A 24840-nucleotide genomic window follows, 5' to 3' on the forward strand; every position below is an offset into this window, starting at 1 on the left:
TTATGGAAAATGATTCCATGATTTCAGAGTACATTGAGACATTAAAGCGGGGTTCCACCCAAATTTTGAACATTATCTCTATGCATTCTCTTCCTTGCCTAGATGCTGACATGCTGTGTAAAAAAATTTAAATCGCCGTAATTACCTTTTTTTTTCCTAATCTTCTTAGCACTTCCTGGTTTTCCTCCCATGGGAGTAGGCGTGTTTCTAGCCTCTCCCAGACCTCCCACAGTCCCCTGGGAGCTAGTCACAGGCTTCCCAGCATGCATGGTGCAACAGCGTCATCACAACATCTTGGTGAATGCTGGGAGCACAGCATTCACCGCATCCAGGAAATACATGCTTGTGGGCTTCAAATGCCCACAATGAAGATGAAAACCGCCTTCAGTGAATTTTATAAGTTATTCTTTACAACGAAATCGGACACAGGCGGACTTATTACACAGAGCATGTGAGTAGATAATCATGAGAAGAAAAGTTTGTGAATGAACTCCAAAAAAAACAAAAAAAAACGATAGATAGGTGGACCCCCGCTTTAAGCTGCATAAATTTCAACAACAACTGAACAAAACGGGGGTGTTCTAAAACTTTTGACCAATAGTGAAGATTCTTATATCCTATAAATTCAAAAAGCCAGTATCGGAGTGCAAAGCAAATGAAACGCATAACAGATATTTGGATTTGTCAGTAAACTTTTGTTGACTTTGTAGCCTTTTGTTAAAAATATTTTATTTTTTAGAAATTATGGAATAAGCATGGCTCTGGGTGGAGTCTTGCATTTGTGCTTGTACCTAAGTATGGATGAGAAAATAAGCGCATACTTACATGCTGAAGTATATAAAATGTAAAAACTGCAGGAAGCAGCTTATTTCTAAGTATAAAGCAGTACGTTTCCAAAGGGTGATGTAAGGCTCGGACATCTGTCCCTAACTACAGGAAACTGCTCTGTGTGGCTACAAGTGAACAGCAGCGGCCGATGTCAGCTTGTCCTTAGTTTATATAGGCTGAGTTGCCGCTGGAATTTGGTGGCTGCATAAAAACAGCCGTGTGAGGGAAGCCTAAATTCCAAGATATTATTGGCCTGCCTTTAATGCACAGCATGTTCTGGAAGTGCTGGATACTGTAGGTTCAGTTGAGGGCCAAAGCTCTCTTGTTCATTACAATTTGCACATATTGCTTTTTCACACATTTATTCCTGCAGTAGTTATTTACTAAGTCTGCCTTAAAAAAGCAAGTAAAAATGGTTAGCAATGCCAAAATTTTAGCATTAAACTACAGATACAATCACATCATTGTTACTCATATGTATACAAACTGTATTTTTCCACAGTAATTGAAAAACCTGTCCTGTATTTTTCATATAAAAAGCACATTTAGAATCCTATCCTATCCTATTGTCTTTATATCCTTTGTCCTGCTCTGTTGTAGCGTTGCATTACAGAACAGTAATAAATGGGGATATGTTATAGCCATGGAGACATGCTGTCCTCTGTTGTAAATCTCTCCTTTCCTCTGTCAGGTGTAGCTGGGTCCTCTACCCTCCTGGCTGAAGTTTTTTTTCTATGGTCGTGCAGGACTTTGACTCAAATTACCCAGTTGTTTGCTGACTCTAATCACAGAGGATCCGAGCGTTCCCATGCAGTCTCCATATTCTTGAGTCGTTCACATCTCTGTTGGATGAGCTTACCCCTGAGTAGCTGCAGTTGTTTGGCTCTTAATGTGGTGCACACCATCCTGAAACTAGAGGATCAGTCGTTGCATCCACCAATTCTTTTTCCAGCTTTGGGTTGTTACCTTTGCACCTGTTTTCTATAGAAAAATTGGAAGCACTTTTGTATGGCTTTTGTATCCATTTGTTGCGGATTTTGTTCAGAAGTAGTTTGTTCTAAGTGGATCTGGCCGTGTCCCACCGTAACAATGTGACCACTTTTCCAATGGATGTACTTGCTTTTAAGGACCCCATCAATAAGTGGTTGGACGACCTTTCCAGAACTGTGTTTTCTCTGGCCTGTCCTACCTTGCAAAATTAAAATGTAAATATTCACTCGTGCAAAGTGTCGAAACCAAACCACAAAAAAAAACTGGGTTCCTCCAGCTAAATGGCGTTTGTAACCCATGACAGAAGGTACTTGGTATGGAAGCTGTGCTACCCTATTACGTGTACCATAACTATATGTACATTTTAAAGTGGTAATAGTGCATAAACATGCACAAATACAATAAGTGCAAAAATGTAATCCAATTGTACGTATGTATACATAAAGTGCTTTCTAATGCATAAAAAAGGAGCGGAGCAGCAGCAGTTTTTGATTTGTACAATCGGCAGATCATTTCGGGTGCTGGGACATGACGCCCATCTTGTGAGTGGACATCATTTTACTTTTATGCACATTTTAAATAAACGGTATTGCACTATATCGCCTATGGTTTTGTTTTTCCTCTAAGTTGGATCCAGCGATGTGGTCGTCATACCTCCGGGTGTTACAACATTACTCAGAATCCTTGTAGACTTGCCTAGGTATAAACCTAGTGGGTCCACATTTGCGAGTGAGTGAGCACCCGGGTGGGAGCTTTCATGGGGATTTGCAATAATATATTTGCATGTGCACTGGGAACATATTTGGATTTTATTTTATGGACTTTTTTTCGTCGTCTTTGCTGATGGTTTTTACAGTACTCCATTGAGTCACTTATTTATGTACAAGCATTTATTTATGCACTAGAAAGCACTTTATGCATACATTGCACAATTTAATTGTTGCACTTGTATTTGCACATGTGTTTATACACTTATTAACACTTTAAAATATACATATACTTATGGTACACACAAAATAGGATAGCGCAGGTTCCATACTAAGTTCCTTCCAGTCCTAACTTGCACCTTATTCTGGCTGTGATTTTACTTGAATTTTCTGTGATTGTTCAAACTCCCTCTCTCTGTTCGTTAAACATGTGGAGCAGATGGCTGTTACATAAAATTTTATCTGCAATGGTTTACTGGAAGCCCCCAGTCTTATTTCTTGAATATGTCTCCTGTCAGTGCATGTACAATGGGAACTTTGACTAAAGTGCCGCATGGTTAAACTGATTTGAAGCTTTAAAGCTGTTCTGAGATGTTTTACCCACATGATCTTTGAGGGACAGAACCTATTCAGACCAGCTCTAGATGTTCTCATTAAGGATGTCACTGTCAAAGTCACTTGTCTTCCCCAGCAAAAGAAGACTAAGGAGCAGATGGAGAAGTCATCTCCCACTCTGAGTGTCCCTTTCATTTCTTTAATCGTACATCACGGGACACAGAGCCATAGTAGTTACTATGTGGTTTATAGTCCACCTTCAGGTTCTGGACACTGGCACACCCTAAACAGGAAGTTGCCTCCCTATATAACCCCTCCCATACCGAGAGCATCTCAGTTTTTTCGCAAGTGTCTAAGGTGTTAGTCACGAGTGAAGATGCGCTTTGCTGAGCTCCACTAGAGCAATCCTTTCTGGGGCTAGCTATGCAGCCAGATCCATTCAAAGTGTCTTTTAGGCCAAATTCAATGGTGCCTGGGCCTTGTATCTGAAGAAACGAGGTTTTGCTTGTAAACTTTTCTCTTTTTAGAGAGCTGGACCCCGGGATCCAGTACTTTTGGTATTAAGGCCATAAAGTTTTACTGGCGGGGTGCTATCATGGGTCCAGGATTGTGGGTTCCCTGAGGGTCCCCGGTTCCTGAAGGTTTAACGGAACCCACCGTGAAGGGTGAAGATTGAGTCTGTTGGTTTTACCACAGAAAACCCTGCGGCGGGAAAGGTAAGGAGTTTTCTAAGGAGTTTTTTAATTTTCTTATGAAATGTCTCCTTTTTAAAGTAAATGCTGTCATGCCAAAGTTTCACCACTGGGGGCTGTATGGAGCACGTACCTTCTCATGCTTTGCTCAGAGTCACGCTGTGTCACAGAAGCAGCAGACTTTTTTTCTTTGGCTAGCATGCAGGCCTCCAGTAAGTTTGGGGAGTTTTGCTTCCTCTAGACACCCCTACCTGGGCTGAACTCTTTCCCCTCTTCATGGGGCTGATGAGCATTAGGGAGAACTAAAAAAAGATTGGCAACGCCGTTTTCTTTCACCTCCCCTACTCGGCGGCGGCGGCTTCCAGGTCCCCTCCATGCCATCCCTCCCTCACAAGCCGATCCCGTCAGATCAGAGGCCCGTGCTTGCGCGGGAAAACTTTTTTGAAAGAGAAAGGAGGGGGTGCGATGCGAGGTGGGGGTGGGGCTTAGCGCGGCGTCCACGCGCGAGAGTGTGTTTTTAAAAAAAAAAAACAAAAAAAAAAACATTTGTGCTGGCTGCAAAAATTGTCTGAGAGACATAAGAGCAAAGAAGAAAGAGGTTTTGGTGATACAGGCATTTCCTATTTGACACATTTACTATTTGCATCAGGCTGAGCATTAATAGCAGCAGCAGTGGATGCGATTTTCTTCTGGTAGTAACTCTGCTTTGTGCATCGGGCTAAGGTCAGAAGGGGGGGTTGAAACCCCCAAAAAAAGAGCTAAAAGGGTCTCGTTCAAGCTCTGGAAAGCCTACTCATCTCTACAAATGGCATCCTCCCCTGAGAGGGGGTGGCTGGTCAAAGCATACCTCCATATGCCCATTTCAAATTTTTCAATGCAGAAGCTATCCAGCACTCTGCTTTTTGCATGAGCGTCTTGGGACTGTTTGTAGATTTTGAGGTGGCTCCCTTTTGTCCAGTTTCACTACAGACATCTGCAACACCGTACACAGTGGCGTCAATCGACGTCAAAGATGCATACCTCCATATGCCTATTTCCTCGCTCGCTAGTAATATCTACTTTAAGGTGCAAAATCTTCATTTTCAGTGTATCTGTTCTTGATAGTCCAGTCGGTAGCCCGCTTAGACCAAAGTATGGTCACCACATTCAACTACCTTTAATATCTAGGTCGGATTCTCAGCCTAGGAGAAATTGTCTTTAAAACCATGAAAAGGGCTAAGATACTTGTCTGATCATAGGTACACCCAAAAAAGGGTATTCTTGCCCCAGGCAAAGATCAGGGCCATAAAGGAACTGATTTAGGTGGTTGAAGCAAGATGAATTTTTCTATTCAACTTGGCATGAGGTTGTTGGGAAAGATGGTGGCTTCATTCAAGGCCATTCCTTATGCTCAGTTTCATTCGAGACTGCTGCAAAACACTATCCTATCGGCTTGGAACAAAGGGTTCAAGCTCTAGTTTCCCAATGTGTCTGACTCCAAAGCCTATGGCCACATCACTCTGAAAGCACCCGATCTCTTCTGATCTTGGAGGCTTAGCTGGGTTGGGCCTGGTTAGTCCCCGGATGGACCACCTGGAAATACCAGGTACTGTAGGCTGGGTACGCCGGAGCCAAAAATCTGGAAAGGGGAAAATCCTTCCTTCAGTTACCATGGAAGTGGCCCAGATCAGAAATAACCTTGCACATTATCATTCTAGAAATTCAGGCAGAGCACTTGGTTCTGAGGGCCTGAACGTTCAGTTTACGGTATTGTCCTGCCAGGATTCAATCCAACTATGCCACAGCAATGGCCTATATTAATCACCAAGGGGGCACAAGAAGTTGTGCGTTCCAGAGAAAGGTGAATCATATCCTATCTTGGGCAGAAAACAATGTACTTTGCCTATCGGCGATCTTCATTCTAGGAATAGAAAATTGAGTCGCCAGCAGTTGTTCCAGAGAGATCGGTTCCTTCACCCCGATATCTTCCAGGTTCAACAAAGAAATCGACAACTTTGTGTCAAAAAACGAAGGATCCGCTAGCATGCAGAACAGATGCCTTGCTATTCCCGTGGAATCGTTTCTCACTGATTTATGCATTCCCTCCTATTCTGCCTGCGTCCACGACCCCTTCCTGCATGATCCTGCAGAGAAAAGTCGGTGATTCTTGTGGCCCCCAGCGGGGCCCAGGAAATCTTGGTATGCAGGGATCGGGCCGATACGACCTATTTCCCTTGGTCCTTTTTTGAAAAGGAAACTATTTTTTCTGGTAACCATATCTGCTGCAAGAAGGGTATCAGAATTGGCTGCTTTTTCTTGTAAAGAGCCATATTATTATTGTTCTCAAGAAAAAGGGAGTATTGCGTCCTCATCCTAACTTTTTACTGAAGGTAGTATCAGGTTTTTATCTAAACCAGGATATTGTTCTATCTTCATTTGTTCCAGAACCCTGTTCTATGGAAGAAAAATCACTACATTCTCTCCACTTAAAGACGACTGCTTAGATTCGGAAAATGGATGTTTTGTTCGTATTGCCTGAAGGTCCTAAAAGAGGACAGGCAGCATGGAAATCTCCTATTCTAAATGAATTTGACAAGTTAATCATTCTAGATTATGGTTTAAAGAGGTAGTTTCTACCCTCTCAAATCAAAATTCACTCCTCTAGGGCTGTTAGTGCTTCGTGGATCAGTGCATCACCAAGCTTCCATGGCTCAAATCTGCAAGGCCGCAAATTGGTCTTCAATTCATACATTTACCAGATTGTCAGGTGGTTGTAAAAGGCATGAGGATGTCGCCTTTGGGCGCAGTGTACTGCAGGTGGCAGTATAAGTCCTCTGATCTCATGGTGCCCTACTTTTGTTGTGTCTCCCTCCCCTCAGTTGGCATTGCTCTGGGACATCCCACATAGTAACTACTATGGCTCTATGCCCCGTGATGTACGATTAAAGAAAATAGGATTTTCGTAACGGCTTACCTGTAAAATCCCTTTTCTTTTGAAGTACATCACAGGACACAGAGGTCCCACCCCTCTTTCTAGTATACAAGTGTATTGCTTTGCTACAAAACTGAGATCCTCCCTTAGACACTTGCGAAAAAACTGAGATGCTCTCGGTATGGGAGGGGTTATATAGGGAGGCAACTACCTGTTTAGGGTGTGCCAGTGTCCAGCACCTGAAGGTGGACTATAACCCACATAGTAACTACTATGGCTCTGTGTCCCCGTGATGTACTTCAAAAGAAAAGGATTTTACAGGTAAGCTGTTATAAAAATCCTATTTACTCTACTTCCATAACGTAAAGATCGTTCAAGCTTGGCTCCCACGAAGTCTGGCACTCCACATCTGTCTGATCCTCAGGCAAACCTTCCTCCACATGAAGGCATGCCCCCACTTTCCATAGTGGAGGGGAATGTCTGTTGACCTTTTAAGATGCTTGGACAGGTTGCGTTACAGATGCCTTGGTACAATAGGTGATGTCCCAGGGCTACCAACTTGAATAACAGCATGATCTAATGTTGTAGGACCACTGCACTACAAGTTTCTGCCCCTGCCATATGGCCTATCTTCTGCCCTTTCAATGTTCATCAAGCTGTTGGCCTTATTCTGCTCTTGTGGCATCTCCACTGTGGAATACTCACCCACTGTGGTTCCTTCCTCCAGTAATGCTTCAGATTCTCCAGTTTTAAGTTCAAATTTTTCAACGCAGAAGCTATCCAACACACTCTGCTTTTTGCATGAGCGTCTTGGGACTGTTTGTAGATTTTGAGGTGGCTTCCTTTTGTCCAGTTTCACTACAGACATCTGCAACACAGTACTCTATCATTATGGAACAAATCAACTGGTCTCAGTTCATGCCAACTACAAGGCTACCCCTGTCTTGACTCAAAAAATCCGGCTGTGAGATTCGAGTAGGCATTGGGGAGGAGTCCTAGGCACCTTGTCAGTGCCGGGGAATTGGTTGCTAGAGGAAGGTGGTTTGACTGTCCCTTTCAGCTTTGAACCAATTTATTAGGCGAGCCATCTGATCTGTACTGAATCTAGCAACCTTGCAGTGGTTGTCTACATGAACCAACAGGGTGAAATCAGAAGTCTCGCTGTGGCAGGAGGGGTAGCTTGGATACTTTCCTGAGCAGAACTTCACATTCCAGCCTTCTCCACTGTGTACATTTAAGGTGTAGACAATTGGCAGGCAGATTTCCTGCTTCTCGGTTACTGCCTTTAATGGTAAAGTTGAAGTTTATAATGTTGAAAAAGACAGGTCCATCCAGTTCAGTGTGTGTGTGTGTGTGATTTTTATTCTCCAAAAATTCTCATATTTCGATATATTGTGCTTCCTGAGGAAGTCCTATAAAACTTTTTTAAGTTGTTTACACGCTCAGCTAGTACCACTTCCTGGGGGAGGGAGTGCCACACTTTTACTGCTCTAGTAGTAAAGAACCCCTTCCACAATCTTAAGGTTAAACCTCCTTTTTTCGTATTCTCAAATAATGGCTGTGTCCTCTTCTGGGGCCTTATGCCCTGTACACACGGTCGGACATTGATCGGACATTCCGACAACAAAATCCATGGATTTTTTCCCGACGGATGTTGGCTAAAATTTGTCTGGCATACACACGGTCGGACAAAGTTGTCAGGAAAATCCGATTGTTCTGAACGTGGTGACGTAAAACACATACGTCGGGACTATAAACGGGTCAGTAGCCAATAGCTTTCGTCTCTTAATTTATTCTGAGCATACGTGGCACTTTGTGCGTCGGATTTGTGTACACACAATCGGAATTCCCGACAACGGATTTTGTTGTTGGAAAATTTTATAGCCTGCTCTCAAACTTTGTGTGTCGGAAATTCCTATGGAAAATGTGTGATGAAGCATACACACAGTCGGAATTTCCGACAACAAGGTCCTATCACACATTTTCCGTTGGAAAATCCTATCATGTGTACAGGGCATAAGAGTACATGGTTTATTACAATAACTGGAATCTGCATAACTGCTGAAGTATAGGTTCTAAGGCCTGTGCTTCAGCCTTACAACCTGTGATGCAAAAGAAATCCGCTTTCCAAGGTTTACCATCGAAAGTTAGAGGCATACTTTTTTTTTTTTTTTTTTTTGTCAAAACAGCCAGGTAACTAGAAGGTTCAGAAACAAACAAATGTGGCAGTTTTTCAATGATTGTAGGGTTTTTTTCAGTGTCAGTACAACTTGGGACTGGCTAAATAGGATATAAAGAAAACAAGGGCCAAATGTCGGCAGCTATTTATGTGCTAGTATATTTCATTTCTTTTGTACGGTTTGTTTATACAAAACTAGATACAAAGGAAAAAACAGTTTCCATCTTTTCTCAAATAGAATTTAGTTACAATAAGGAAAGCAGTGCGTTTTACCACAGTGTTAAAACACCAGACAAAAACTTTAGGTCCAGCCATAATGCATATAATAGAAGTCTGCGTTCTCCAAGTAATGCTTTCATAACATAGCAATCGAGTCATCCTGCAAACATGACAATAATAATCATATACTGTGGGGGCTTCAAACTCCTGTTCATAGTGGGCCGCATCAGCATTATGGTTGCCCTCAAAGGGCCAGTTGTGTCTGTAAAGCCGCGTACACACGAGCGTAATGTCTGACAGAAAAAGTCAGGCGAAAGCTTTTCATCGTCTATTCCGATCGTGTGTAGGCCTCATCGGACTTTTTTTTTTCGAAAATGCTGACGGACCTAGAAATAGAACATGTTCTAAATATTTCCAACGACGTAACCAATTCCTGTCAGGAAAAAATTGTTTCTTAAGGTAAAAAATTATCTTTTATAGTTCCCTCTGATATATAACACTAAGATCCCCAGTAGATGGCCTTTTTAAAAATATGCAGTATAATAGCTTACTTTAGGGCGCCATTCGGCACTCAGCTGACTGCCCGCTGGTCTCCTGTCCCGATCTGATAGCTTCAGGGGGAGGTGCTGGGGAAACTCCCACTGACGTCAGCCGAAGAGGGAAGGAGACCAACGGGCAGTCACGTGAGCGCCGAATGGCGTTCTGAAGTAAGCTATTATACCGCATAGTTTTAAAAATGACATCCACTGGGAGCTTAATGTTATATAATAGACAGAACTATAGAAGCAGGAGGGGAGGATCGGGGAGCTGACAGGCAGGAGTGGGGGGGGGGGCAGAGTTAGACACAGGAGAGCAGGGCTGTGGCTAACACAGGCACGTGCTCTGACCACGGTGTCAGGGCTCAGCAGCCCTGATTATCGTGGTCAGCGTACAGAGGGGAGGGTAGAAACTGGCAGGATCAGCCAGGTATTTCAGGTGATACAGGGGGCCAAATTATACAGAACTAGCTCTGTGCTGTGTAACTTGCTTTAACCAGTTGCCGCCCGCCCACCGTCAAATGATGGTGGGGCGGTGGGGCTCTCGTTCGGGGACGAAGTCATATGACGGCATCCCAGAATGGCCAGGCTTGGACAGGGCGCGAGCCCAATCTCTGTAAAGAGCTGCTTCCGCAGCTCTTTAACCATGTGATTGGCTGTGTCCAATCACAGCCGGTCACATGTAAACACGGAGATGCCAGTAATCGGCGCTCCTCGCCTCACACTGACAGTGTGTATGGCAAGGAGAACCGATCAGCGGCATCTCCTTGCAGGGGACAACAAAACGTAATCGGGGCACTGATCATCAGTGCCCTGATTACATTATAGCGCCAACAGTGCCATCAATCAGTGTCCACCATTGTCACCAATCAGTGTCCACCATTGTCACCAATCAGTGTCCACCATTGTCACCAATCAGTGTCCACCATTGTCACCAATCAGTGTCCACCATTGTCATCAATCAGTGTCCATTAATGATGCCAGTCAGTGCTGGCTATTAGTGCTGCCTATCCTTGCCGCCTATTAGTGCCCATAAGTGTGGCATAATGGTGCTTCCTCATCAGTGCCCATAAGTGCCACCTCATCAATGCCCACCAGTTCAGCCTATCAGTGCCGCCTCATCAGCGCACATCTATGAAGGAGAAAAATTACTTATTTACAAAAACAAAGGAAAAAATTTATTTTTCAAAAATGTTGTTGTTTGTTTTTTTTTTAATGTTTTTTCTCTATTTGTGTGAAGAAAATGATAAAAATGTAATTTGGGTACAGTGTTGCATGACCGTGCAATTGTCATTCAAAGTGCGACGGCGCAGAAAAATGGCCTGGGCAGGAAAGGGGTGTAAGTGCTCTGTAGCTAGTGGTTAAAGAAACGGGATCAATATATTTATTGATACATTTTTTTGGGTTAACAAACGCTTTAAGACTTAAACTGTGATGGGCAGGTGCAGACCGGCATGGTGCCAGCTCACACTCCTGCAGCAGATAATGTAAGTCTGAAAAGGAGGTTTGCACATAGCTGGTATCATCCACATGAAACTTTATTGGAGACTGCTATGGTGTCCTGTCTGATAAAATTGCTTGTGGATGATAACATTGGTGTGCAACCCTCCTTTTTAAAATGGCATAAAATTTTATTCTCATAATTACAAGCAGATGTCCAACGCATCCCAACCTTTTACATCAGAACCCCTTTTATGTCAAGAACCCCTCCACCATCAGAAGTCAAGTCCCCCAGCCTCTCTACATCACCCCCTTACCTTGTGCTACTGCCAGGAAGAAGCTGGGGGTGGAGCTGGGAAGCAGAAAGTATGGGGTCTGGAGGACCAGAGGGGGCTAGCGTGAGCTGCTGGAGTCTGCTGAATGTTGAGACCAGGGAATGCAGAGAATAAGGGGTACAACTACAGCTGCATAGAGAGGAACATGATCTGTAGGATGAATTCGGTCCTCTGTGTTGCTGACTACTGAGGTGGGGGGCAGAGATGAGCTTGTCTGCGGCTGCATGGAGAAACGCAGGATCTGGCAGAGGAGAGTTCTGTCTTCCTCCTCTGCTGCTGACTGCTGGGACAAGGTGGGGCAGAGATGAGGGGGGTGGCGCTGCTGCAGGAAAGGTGCGAGGGCCATATGAAATTGTCCTGGCAGTACAGATTTAGCCAATGAGCCTTTGGTTTGATACATGTGATATAATGTATATTTTCAAAAGGGGAGCACGACCATAAAGCAATACACCTACATAGGTGTTGTCTGGTAGCTTTTCAGTGTCACACCACTGCACCCAAGTTTTCCAGAGTGTTGCAGTGTTTTGTGTAGTTGCCCCCAATGGAAACCATCATCCGTTCATATGTGCAGTATGTCTTTACAATAGCAATTATTTCAGTGAAAAGGGAGGCAATATTGGATTTCCAGTTCCTCTGGACCATCAGCATAGCCACCAACAGTATGTGTAACTGTATTTCTAAGCAGATAAAGGACAGTTTCAATTTCAAGGTTTAAAAGTGTTAATCTAGGAGAGTGAGTCAAAAGAAACTGTCGCCTCTGAGGCATCTGAAAAATTTTATTCCAAAAACTTGTAAGGTTTTTGTATGACCATAAAATATTATAGGTGTTACCTATTTGACCACATCCACTCCAACAGTCCGGAAAGATGTTAACACTAAATTTGTAGAGTGGTTTTCTGGGTAAATTCTCATAGGTTAGTGCAGCATGTAGCTTTTATATAGTAGGGCAAAAAAGTATTTAGTCAGCCACCATTTGTGCAAGTTCTCCCACTTAAAAAGATGAGAGAGGCCTGTAATTGTCATCATAGGTATACCTCAACTATAAGAGACAAAATGTGGAAACAAATCCAGACAATCACATTGTCTGATTTTTTTTTTTTTTTAAAGAATTTATTTGCAAATTATGGTGGAAAATAAGTATTTGGTCACCTACAGACAAGCAAGATTTCTGGCTCTCACAGACCTGTATCTTCTTCTTTAAGAGGCTCCTCTGTCCTCCACTCATTACCTGTATTAATGGCACCTGTTTGAACTTATCAGTATAAAAGACACCTGTCCACAACCTCAAACAGTCACACTCCAAACTCTACTTTGGTGAAGACCAAAAAACTGTTGGACACCAGAAACAAAATTGTAGACCTGCACCAGGCTGGGAAGACTGAATCTGCAATAGGCAAGCAGCTTGGTGTGAAGAAATCAACTGTGGGAGCAATAATTTGAAAATGGAAGACATACAAGACCACTGATAATATCCCTCGATCTGGGGCTCCATGCAAGATCTCACCCTGTGGGGTCAAAATGATCACATGAATGGTGAGCAAAAATCCCAGAACCACACGGGGGACCTAGTGAATGACCTGCAGAGAGCTGGGACCAATGTAACAAAGGCTACCATCAGTAACACACTACGCCGCCAGGGACTCAGATCCTGCAGTGCCAGACATGTCCCCCTGCTTAAGCCAGTACATGTCCGGGCCGTCTGAGGTTTGCTAGAGAGCATTTGGATGATCCAGAAGAGGACTGGGAGAATGTCATATGGTCAGATGAAACCAAAGTAGAACTGTTTGGTAGAAACACAACTAGTCGTGTTTGGAGGAGAGAGAATGCTGAGTTGCAGCCAAAGAACACCATACCTACTGTGAAGCATGGGGGTGGCAACATCATGCTTTGGGGCTGTTTCTCTGCAAAAGGAACAGGACGACCGATCCGTGTACATGAAATAATGAATGGGGCCACGTATCGTGAGATTTTTAGTGCAAACCTCCTCCCATCAGCAAGGGCATTGAAGATGAAACGTGGCTGGGTCTTTCAGCATGACAATGATCCCAAACACACTGCCTGGGCAACGAAGGAGTAGCTTCGTAAGAAGCATTTCAGGGTCCTGGAGTGGCTTAGCCAGTCTCCTGATCTCAACCCCATAGAAAACCTTTGGAGGGAGTTGAAAGTCTGTGTTGCCCAGCGACAGCCCCAAAACATCACTGCCCTAGAGGAGATCTGCATGGAGGAATGGGCCAACATACCAGCAATAGTGTGTGACAACTTTGTGAATACTTACAGAAAACATTTGACCTCTGTGATTGCCAACAAAGGATATATAACAAAGTATTGAGATGAACTTTTGATATTGACAAAATACTTATTTTCCACCATAATTTGCAAATACATTCTTTCCAAATCAGACAATGTGATTGTCTGGATTTGTTTCCACATTTTGTCTCTCATAGTTGAGGTATACCTATGACAATTACAGGCCAAGTGGGAGAACTTGCACAATTGGTGGCTGACTAAATACTTTTTTGCCCCACTGTATATGGTTCTTAGGGCATTAGACCATTGGAAAATTGAGTATTAGGTGCCTAGCTCAGTTTCCCATTTCTTGAAGGGAGACCAGCATAAAATACAGATATACCTGTCAAGTTGTTAGTCAGCATAGGAATATCTCCAAGCATTCCAGGACAATTATCCCCTTACATTAGAAGTTTGTATAAAGCAGTGTGCAATTTGGATATAGCAGTAGTATTTTTACCTAGAAGAGTGAAACTCCTTTTTGGAGGGTGTAAAAGGAATTTAGAGCTTTGTGGTAGTATAAGTCTACAACATGTTGGTTTCCACCCATTTTCCAGAAGTGAAAGCTCAGATCGGGGATAAAGGGCTGTAGGACAGCAGTGGGTATCTAGAGAGGGATCCTATTGTGTCCCAAATGTTGCATTAAAGTGGTTGTAAAGGCACGAGGTTTTTCGCTTCATACATGAAGGTAAAAAACCACCTGTGTGCAGCAACCCCCCCTAATACTTACCTGAGCCCCCTCTTGATCCAGGGGAGCCTTGCCTCTCTGGAGACTTGCACTCCTGATTGGCTGCTGTCAATCACAGCCAGTAAGCCAATCAGGAGACAGAGGGGCGTGGCCAGGCCACAGCTCCATGTCTGAATGGAGACACAGCAGCGACTTGGCTCGGGTGCCCCCATAGCAAGCTGCTTGCTGTGGGGGCACTCGGCAGGAGAGAGGGGCCAGGAGTGCCAACGGGGGACTGGAGAAGAGGAGGGTCAGGGCTGCTCTGTGCAAGACCACTGAACAGAGCAGGTATGACATGTTTGTTGTTTGTTTTTTGTTCTGTTTTTTATTTAAAAAAAAGACTTTTATTATCACTTTAAGTAAAGATTTTTGCCAGGCTTTAATGGAGGCATATATAGTTGGGGTAAATGTAGTTGTAGTGAAAGGTGGTCTGTAATACTGAGCAGCCACACATAAATTCTTATCTGTTGATATGTTGTAAAGCGCTGTGCAAACTGTTGTAGCTATATAAATCCTGTATAATAATATTTTAAGGCTGCAGGAGATTTAGCAGCAATAACTGCTTATTATGGCTGTTTTTTAGATCTCAAATTAAAGATTTTAATGTTTAGAGAAGCAATGCTTCTCAAAACATACATGTTTTAAATGTATTACGTTTATATGTTTTTCTGTGAGGAGCTTTGGAACCTACAAAGGGTTTAAAGATATTTTATTTTTACAATAGTGCTTCTTTAAGATCGGCACAGTGGGGGATTCTGGGCACTTCTCTATACTCCTCATTAGGAGTATAGTAACAACCTCCTGGCTGGTAAGTGCAAAACACTGCATCAGTTACTTGAGAACCCATTCAAGGTAATACAGACAAAAGTGGTCTTCTAGGAAGAAATCTTTTTTTTTTTTTTTTTTTTTACGGAATGTGTAGTGGTTTTTGTTTATATTCTTTATTTATTCCATCGGGGATAAAAAAAACAAACAAAAAAAAACTAAATAAAATGCCAGGCATGAAGACCTTTTTACTCCAGAAACCTCATCTTCTTCTAATTATTCTGCATGTCAGGTACTCCTCAAACGCATGATTTCTTTCAACTAGCTAAACTTATTTCAAAACTCGTCTTCATATGGGAATACAGCGAGCCTAAAGTGGGAACGAGGTTTGGTGTGCCCATTGTCTGTGGAAGATTGGGACTCAGTCCACATGATGATTCACAAAAGCTCCTTGAAGTAAATGTGCAAGAGAACAGTTTTTAACTAAGAACTAGATAGTATTGTATGCATCTGCAATACCTAAATTCTATCCTGAAGCTACTAATAAATGAGAAGAATATGTAATAAAGGACTTCATTTCATGTCGAACAGAAGGAGTAGTGTATATGTTGGAATGTTCCTGTTCCCTACAATACATAGGAAGAACAAAACGTCCTATGTGGAAGACACTGTGGGAACACGTACAAAACATTAAATCAGGTTTCCAGAAACATAGTTTATCTCGGCATTTCGCAGAATTTCATGATAAAAATCCTACTGATTTAAAGTTTTGGCTATTGATAAATATAAGCCCCACTGGAGGGGAAGTCACAAAGTAAGAGAACTGAGCAAAAGTGAATCGAGGTGGATATATGAAATCAATTGTTTAGTGCCATTAGGGTTAAACATTGAGGGGATCCCTAACTAATTTCTCGTCATTTAACTTTATTTAATTTTATTTTTTTCATGTTTTTTTTTTTTTGCGGTTTTTATTATTCAGTTTTCCTGTGGTTCTATTTATTATTCCTGTGTTTTTAAACTGTATCTAAATATAATTTTATCTTCTATAATTTTATTGGCTCATTATGGTCGATTTAATGTTTTTTTAACCCTTTTATTCATTTATTTTATTTTTTGCACTCTGTATGTTTATTAAAGTATTAATGTATGTTATTACATAATAGCCTATTGCCAATTTTGCACTTTACCTTTTATTGTACAGGCATACCCCACTTTTAAGTACACAATGAAGTTTATTTACTAAAGCTGGAAAGTGCAAAATCAGGCTCACTTCTGCATAGAAACCAATGAGCTTCTAACCCCAGCTTGTTCAATTAAGCTTTGGTAATAAAACCTGGAAGCTCATTGGTTTCTATGTAAAAGTGAGCCTGATTTTGCACTTTACAGCTTTAGTAAATAAACCCCATTGTGTACTTAAAGGTGGGGTATGCCTGTAATATGTGAACAATGTATATGGCTCCGGTTTTTGTATCAATAACTAGCAATTATCATTACATTTAAGTTATTTGAAGTGTAACGGCATGCTGTTACAATGAATCCTACGTCACTGTGGCAACCCGCAAACAATGTGTAGCTATAAATCCCTTCATGCTCGTCACAAGGCTTTATTCCCTTGAAAGTTACGTGACCTGTGACGCAACGCGTTGGGAGGAGGAGCCGGTGACATCACCCCAGTGTTGAGATACACGGAGGTGCTGTGAGGAGGAGTAAGCCTATGAGCCTGACTGTTACTAACACGCTTGTTTTACCTGGGCACATGCGAGTGTTTCAATCTTAGCCTTACATAGCTCCGTTGTATTAGCAATATTGTGCAATATTATTTCTTTCTTTGAGAATCGGCATCCATGGTGAAGAGAATATTTTGTATCGAGGATTACGGACATGTAAAAGGGTTTGAAGAACCCCACTGCTTTCACCACAGATTGGAGTCAATTTGATCTTCACATGTATGTGAGAATTCCAGAGACTTTCTGTGCCTAGCTTGTTGGAAGGTGACTGGGTATCGCACAGGAGGTTATCATCATTGGATTATTATATTTTGACACAAAAGATTCGTATTGCATTTTTATTGATTGATTAATTTTTTATTTTTTGGTATACACTGTCACATCTTTTATGTGTTTAGCTGGCACTGTGCATTTATCAAAGGTTGATAGTAGCGCACCAATTGTTCACAATTAATGTACTTAATTCAATAGTGTGAGATCACTTTTTATTGGTTGCAGCGGTTGTCATTTAGTTATCTTTTTTAAAATTCATTTATTTTTTCAGTTTTAAATCATATCAGCGCTTTAGTATTTAGTATCACTACTAATAAATGCTGGAGTTGCAATGCAGATGTGGGAACCCTGATTCATATTTGGCGGCAGTACCTCTCTTTAAGGAGGGAGGTTCATTGTATAACTCTGTCTGTTAAGGGTTGTTTCTCGGTTTTTATGCCTGTTCAGTACTTGCTACACCATACCAGTCTGTCTAAACATCAGTATTTCAAATCCCTAGCGATGCATATGGTAAAGCACAGCCAGACTGTGTCCCTGTTCACTTGAGAAAATCACAACCACCTACGATTGCAGAATTGTTTTCCTGCATTAACAAAATAGCAGATTTGGAGGAACTGATAAATATCACTCAGGATAATGTTACTCACTACATTGCTGGTTACATTGTAGATCCACAGCTGAATACGCTAATCCAGGGGTAGACAACCTTTTGAGCACAGTGTGCCGAAAAATGTTTTTAAAGAAATTTGAGCGTGCCTATTTTATAACAAAAAAAAGTCAACTTCACACACTCAATCACAAAAAGGATTTTTTGTAAAGTAAATGCTGTAAACTACTTTAGTAGTCAGAAATTAACATCCTGCAACTCCACACCTCAGATCAGCCCCAATTCCTGCAACGCCACACCTCAAATCACAGTCCCTCCTGCAAATCTGTTTCACCACTGTACCCCCCTGCTCATCTGCCCCACCACTGTACTACTCTGCGCATTTGCCCCACCACTGTACTACTCTGCGCATTTGCCCCACCACTGTCCTACTCTGCACATTTGCCCCACCACTGTCCTACCCTGCACATTTGCCCCACCACTGTCCTACCCTGCACATTTGCCCCACCACTGTACTACCCTGCAAATTTGCCCCACCACTGTACTACCCTGCACATCTGCCCCACCACTGTACTACCCTGCAAATTTGCCCCACCACTGTACTACCCTGCACATCTGCCCCACCACTGTACCACCCTGCACATCTGCCCCACCACTGTACTACCCTGCACATCTGCCCCACCACTGTACTACCCTGCACATCTGCCTCACCACTGTACTACCCTGCACATCTGCCCCACAACTGTACTACCCTGCACATCTGCCTCACCACTGTACTACCCTGCACATCTGCCTCACCATTGTAACCCCCTTCTCATCTGCCCCACCACTGTATCCCCTGCTCTTCTGGCCCAACACTGACCCCCCCCTGCTCTTTTGGCCCAACGCTGACCCACCCCCCCGGTCATTTGGCCCGATGCTGAACCCACCCTGCTCATCTGGCCTGACGCTGATCCCCCTGCTCATCTGGCCCGACGCTGAACAAGCCCTGCTCGTCATCTGGCGCGACCGCTGAACAAGCCCTGCTCGTCATCTGGCGCGACCGCTGAACAAGCCCTGCTCGTCATCTGGCGCGACCTCTGAACAAGCCCTGCTCGTCATCTGGCGCGACCTCTGAACAAACCCTGCTCGTCATCTGGCGCGACCTCTGAACAAGCCCTGCTCGTCATCTGGCGCGACCTCTGAACAAGCCCTGCTCGTCATCTGGCGCGACCTCTGAACAAGCCCTGCTCGTCATCTGGCGCGACCTCTGAACAAGCCCTGCTCGTCATCTGGCGCGACCTCTGAACAAGCCCTGCTCGTCATCTGGCCCGACCTCTGAACAAGCCCTGCTCGTCATCTGGCCCGACCGCTGAACAAGCCCTGCTCGTCATCTGGCCCGACCGCTGAACAAGCCCTGCTCGTCATCTGGCCCGACCGCTGAACAAGCCCTGCTCGTCATCTGGCCCGACCGCTGAACAAGCCCTGCTCGTCATCTGGCCCGACCGCTGAACAAGCCCTGCTCGTCATCTGGCCCGACCGCTGAACAAGCCCTGCTCGTCATCTGGCCCGACCGCTGAACAAGCCCTGCTCGTCATCTGGCCCGACCGCTGAACAAGCCCTGCTCGTCATCTGGCCCGACCGCTGTAACCTCTTCTCATCTATGATATGCGTAATATGCAGAGTGATGAAAGGAAGCTGAGATGAGACACATCTACCTGTCCTGGCACACTCATCCTGCTGATCCACCTCTCACATCTGACCCACATGCTTGTATGTGATGTATGTGATGTGACATACAAGCATCTAGAATGGATGCACAATGATGAGCTCAGGTCAGGGGCATTTTCTGAAAGCAGTGGGCCTGTGTGCAGGATCGTAAGTTGGGCCCCACAGCAGAGAAAAAGTGTGGCGCTCTGTGCCACAGGAAAGGTTTGCTGTGATTTTCATTGTGCTGATTACTGGCTGTGGCTTAAAGGGACACAGAGTGCAGAGGGGTTCAGGAATTATTTCAACAAAGTTCCCAGAAGGTCAACAGTAATTCCAAAAACTGTCACCTGATTAAAGTTTTCTCAATCAAAATGAAATCCCTTCTTTCTGAGATAGGTAGTGGCATTGCAGCGAGTCATTTTCCTCCAGATGGTGGACAGGGCTAGCAGGACTGCGATTGGCTTTAGCAGTGGCCAGTGACAGTCCTCCTTCTTCTGGAAACAGGGAACCCCCCCAGCACTGCACCCAATCTCTTCCCCATCACGAAACCTGACGATCACATTTACAGCAAAGTTAGAGAACCAAACAATGTTTCCCATCTTTTACAATGTGTGGGGGCTCAGTGCCTCCCCCTCAGTGCAGGTGCAGTGTGGGAAATTTTGAAATTGGAATGTATTAGTGTCTCACTGACACTTCCCTGTGCTGCTCTGCTGATGGGAAGGGAGCCTAATGTCAGCAAAAGAGGCTTTGTGTGCCGCTTGGGGCACCAGTGCATGGGGTTGCCTACCCCTGCGCTAATCTGTTACATGGCATTGTTTAAATACACTTTTAGATACTTTTGAGTTGCATTGCCATAGGGAGCATCTTAGAGGCTCCCCTGCTTGGATTTCTGCTCCCTTTCCCCGTCTCTATGCTCTGCTACCAATCTTCCCTTCTCTCTTTCCTTCCCCTCCATTTTTTTTTTTTCTTTTTTGTTCTTCATCTTTTCCTCCTCTTACTAATATTCAGACAAACATGACTGCAAGGGGTGATTTGTTGAAGTATGCAATCACAGCAAGAGTTTTTTTTTTTTTAATGTTATACATTCTTCCATTGCTGGGCAACTAGTGCAAAATCTGGTGGAAGAAGTGACTGCTTTTGTTATTTTCACTACATTCTGGTAATAATTGTATTCTTTGTTATGCTTGTAACGCCTCACACTGTAACTTGGTCACCATGCTTGTGTTTGCCTTGTACATAGTTTGTTTTTTGTTTTTTGTTTGTTTTTTTTTTTGCAATAAAAATTTTTGTGGAAAGAAAAAATGTCAGGCATGAAATATTGCCAAATACTTTTAATCAACAGTATTTTTTTTTCACATTTTCTATAGACTGTTATGCAGTTTTAAAGTCTTGCTTTTAGAGTTCTGCAGTCCAAGCTCTGATTGCCTTTGTAGATATCCCATAGAGCTTTGTTTATCAATTTTGTTATGTATTCAATTTTTTATATATTTTTTTTTTTTTTAACTGCATACATACTATAACTTAAAAACCTATATAAAATGTGTGTAGGTAACTTTTTACAAGTTTTTTCTTTTTCTTTGGAAAATACAAACTGATAACTTAATTTAGGAATAGAATTTTAACAATAACTATACTTCTCTTATTCCAGTATAATCATGTAACATTTCCAAGTGTATGCTTAGGCTCATAATAACTTAAAAAGGTGTATATGTATTTGACTAAAGCTTCAGGTAAGGTGTTTTTTTTTTTTTTTGTCCTATTTTAGAGTAAAAATTAAAAATAAGGCCATGTTTCTCTTTCTTATTTGATAGCGGCATTTCTTACCCAGACTGTCTGCCTTGATGATACAACAGTAAAGTTTGAAATCTGGGACACAGCTGGTCAAGAACGATACCACAGTCTAGCTCCAATGTACTACAGGGGAGCACAAGCTGCAATAGTTGTATACGACATAACAAATGAGGTACTGTGAGTCTTTTTTATCATTCATCTTTTGTATTTGGCTTGTTTTTGCATATATATTTTACAGAATCTGCAGAAGTTTATAGATGCATCATTATTTCTAGGACTGATAATGTAAAGGGAACACTAGACAGCAAATAACAAACTAATAGCCAGAACATCCACCCAGTGTACCATAAATAAAACTGTTGTTAGAGAAGCATGTACCATGTCATTCTGAAAAACAAAATTCTGCCCATCCTACTTATGTATAGGCTTTAATGTTTAGGTAAAGCCGCCCCATCCGGTTTTTCTTTTTTCCTTTTTCTTTTTCTATCATTGTACTACAGGGAGATTTCACTTTCTGTTCCAAAGACAAAGCAGAAGGTTAGGGGTGATTTTTCCAAAGTAAGAAATCTTAGTTGTCACCTACTCAAAAAAGTTTGGTTTTGGGTGTACAGTGATCATCAGGATCAACCATGAGCATGGATCGGCCCAGCAAAAATAAACCAAAAAAAACAGTAAATTCGTGACAGTCTTACACTTTCTTCCTATCTATCCAAAGTTTAAAAAAAATGGGATTTACATACACTTAAATTTTTTAATTTTTTTGGGTTGCTCAAATCAATTTATAATTAGGAATGCTGTTTTTTTTTTCCCACCAGCTTTCATTTGAATCCATGCTTGTTCCAGGTATGAGACTCTGTGAGATGTGAAACCTAGGCAACCAGCACTTTAAAAATGCAGCCAACAATAAATAATAAATTTTTTTTTTCTTGTGTTGTGTGAACCCTAAGACCCCTTTCACACTGGAGTAGTTTTTCAGACGCTTTAGCACTAAAAAAAAAACGCCTCTAAAGCGCCTGAAAAGTGCCTCATCTGCAATCCCAGTGTAAAATCCAGAGGGCTTTCACACTGGGGCACTGCGCTAGCGGAACGTCAAAAGTCCTGCAAGCAGCTTCTTTGAGCTTCTTTGAGGCCGTTAGGAGCAGTGTATACACAGTTTCTAAAGCGCCTCTGCCCATTGAAATCAATGGGCAGCGCCTCAGCAGCGGTGCTTTTAACCCCTTATTCAACTGCTAGCGGGGGTTAAAAGCGCCCCGCTAGTGGCAAAAAGTGCCTCTAAAATGACTGTAAAGTGCCGCTAGTTTTAGCACTTTACCGCCGAGGCCCCCGCACTGTCAGTGTGAAAGGGGTCTTAGGGTGCATGAAACTGAAATACACGCAAAGGGCATGGCCCACCTGGTGTTTTTATTTAGTTATTACTGTACTTGGGCGGAACATTTTTCTGCCAAATCCCACTTACTGCTGACATCATGATAGTATGGAAGCACCATTCTATCTGCCTCACTTTTCCTGGTCCTCTTCACCACCTGATCCGTCTCTCTGACACTGCCCTCAACCAAAGCAGGGGGATCATGAAGAATTACAAGAAATTACAGCCTTACCAAGAAGCCATTTTAACCACTTCAGCCCCGGAAGTATTTACCCCCTTCCTGCCAGGCCGATTTTTGCGATACGGCACTGTGTCACTTTAACTGACAATTGTGCAGTCGTGCAACGCTGTACCCAAACAAAATTGATGTCCTTTTTTTTTCCCCACAAATAGAGCTTTCTTTTGGTGGTATTTGATCACCTCTGCGGTTTTTATCTTTTTACGCTATAAACAAAAAAGCGACAATTTAAACAAAAAAAACACTTTTTTTTTTTTACGTTTTGCTATAATAAATATCCCCAATTTAAAAAAAAAAAATGTTTTCCTCAGTTTAGGCCGATATGTATTTTTCAACATATTTTTTGTAAAAAAATGGCAGGGAGGGGGTTAACACTAGGGGGCGATCAAGGAGTTAAATGTGTTCCCTCAGTGTGTTGGGATGGGAATGCCAAGGGGAGGAGACTGATCAGTGTTCCTATAGGAACACACGATCTGTCTACTCTCCCCTGTCAGAACGTGAATTTGTGTGCTTACACACACCGATCCTCGTTCTGGCTCTGTCAGCAGCGATCGCGTGTGCCCGGTGGACACCCTATACTCCTTAAAGTGGCCGCTGTACAGCTACAGCGATTTGCGCTGGGGAGCCATTCTGCCACCGTCAAACGACTGCGGGCGGTCAGTAAGTGGTTAAAATCTTGTCTCTCTTGTTTGCAATGAAATTCTGCTAAACTCAGAGTAGGGTGCAATTTGTGCCTTCACTGTAGGACATCTGAAGTATTTCCTGGAAAATATAAGCATTTAAGTAACCACTTGCCCTCCGGAAGATTTACCCCCCCTTCCTGACCAGGCCAGTTTTTGCGTCTTAGCACTACGTTATTTTAACTGACAATTGTGCGGGCGTGTGATACTGTACCCAAATAAATGTCATTTTTTTTCCCCCACAAATAGAGCTTTCTTTTGGTGGTATTTGATCACCTCTGCGTTTTTTATTTTTTGCGCTATAAACAAAAAAAAACTTACCATTTTGGAAAAAAACCCCAATATATTTTACTTTGTGCTATAGAACATATCCAATAAAAAAATTTAAAAAATCGAATTTCTTTATAAATTGGAGTCAGTATGTATTCTGCTTCAAATTTTTGGTAAACAAAAATCCCAATAAGCGTATTTTGACTGGCTGGGAAGGGGTTAAACATTAGGGGCGAGCAAAGGGTTAAAGGAGTGGAAAGGCAGAAGGCTTTTTATCTTGATGCATTGTATGCATTAGGATATAAAAAGCCCTTCTGTGTGTAGCAGCCTCCTTAGCACCCCCCAATTACTTACCTGAGACCCATCTCTCTCCAGCAATGTCCGCGAACTCTCCTCCTGATTGGCTGAGACACAGAAGCGGTGCCATTGGCTCCCGCGGCTGTCAATCAAAGTCAGTTAGCCAATCAGAAGAAAGAGGGTGTCGGGGCTCCGTGTCTGAACGGACACACAAAGCTGTGACTCTGCTCGAGTGCCCCCACAGCAAGCTGCTTGCTGTGGGGGCATTCGACAGGTGGGAGAGGCCAGGAGTAGCGAAGAGGGACCCGAGAAGAGGAGGATCTGGGCTGCTCTGAGCAAAACCAACTGCACAGAGGAGGCAAGTATAACATGTAGGTGTGTTTAAAAAAAAAAAAAAAGAGACTTTACAATCACTTTTTAACTGTAAGCCTAGCTGGTGTTTTTCTTACCGTGGAGGATATGCTTTTACTAGGGGAAGACATAGATCCATGTCCCTGCTTTTCAGAAACACAGGATCCATGTCTTCCCTTCTGACAGAACGGAAATCTGCCTTGTTTACATAGGCAGCCTGCCGTTCTGCCTATGTACCGAATGATCAGATGGTGCTGGCAGGCTTTGAGTCCGCGGTACCCGCCTATCAGCTTCCGCTGTGAAAAATCACAGCAGAAATGAGCCGCCGGCAGCGTGCATTTGCAAACTGCTATAGGGCAGTCACTAAGTGGTTAAAGGACT

General features: G+C 43.0%; 1 protein-coding gene and 1 pseudogene across 1 annotated transcript in view; both read left to right on the top strand.

The window, feature by feature from the left end:
- RAB5A (RAB5A, member RAS oncogene family) overlaps nt 1–24840 on the top strand; it is a 134173-nt gene that overhangs the window by 73653 nt on the left and 35680 nt on the right. The window contains exon 3 of the mRNA XM_073630218.1: nt 21278–21429. Within this exon, the coding sequence (XP_073486319.1) occupies nt 21278–21429 (152 nt within the window). The remainder of the gene's footprint in view (nt 1–21277; nt 21430–24840) is intronic.
- Nucleotides 5254–5369, top strand: LOC141146385 (5S ribosomal RNA; annotated as a pseudogene).

The sequence above is a fragment of the Aquarana catesbeiana genome, linkage group LG05 (assembly GCF_042186555.1).
Source record: "Aquarana catesbeiana isolate 2022-GZ linkage group LG05, ASM4218655v1, whole genome shotgun sequence".
Classification (NCBI taxonomy): Eukaryota; Metazoa; Chordata; class Amphibia; order Anura; family Ranidae; genus Aquarana; species Aquarana catesbeiana.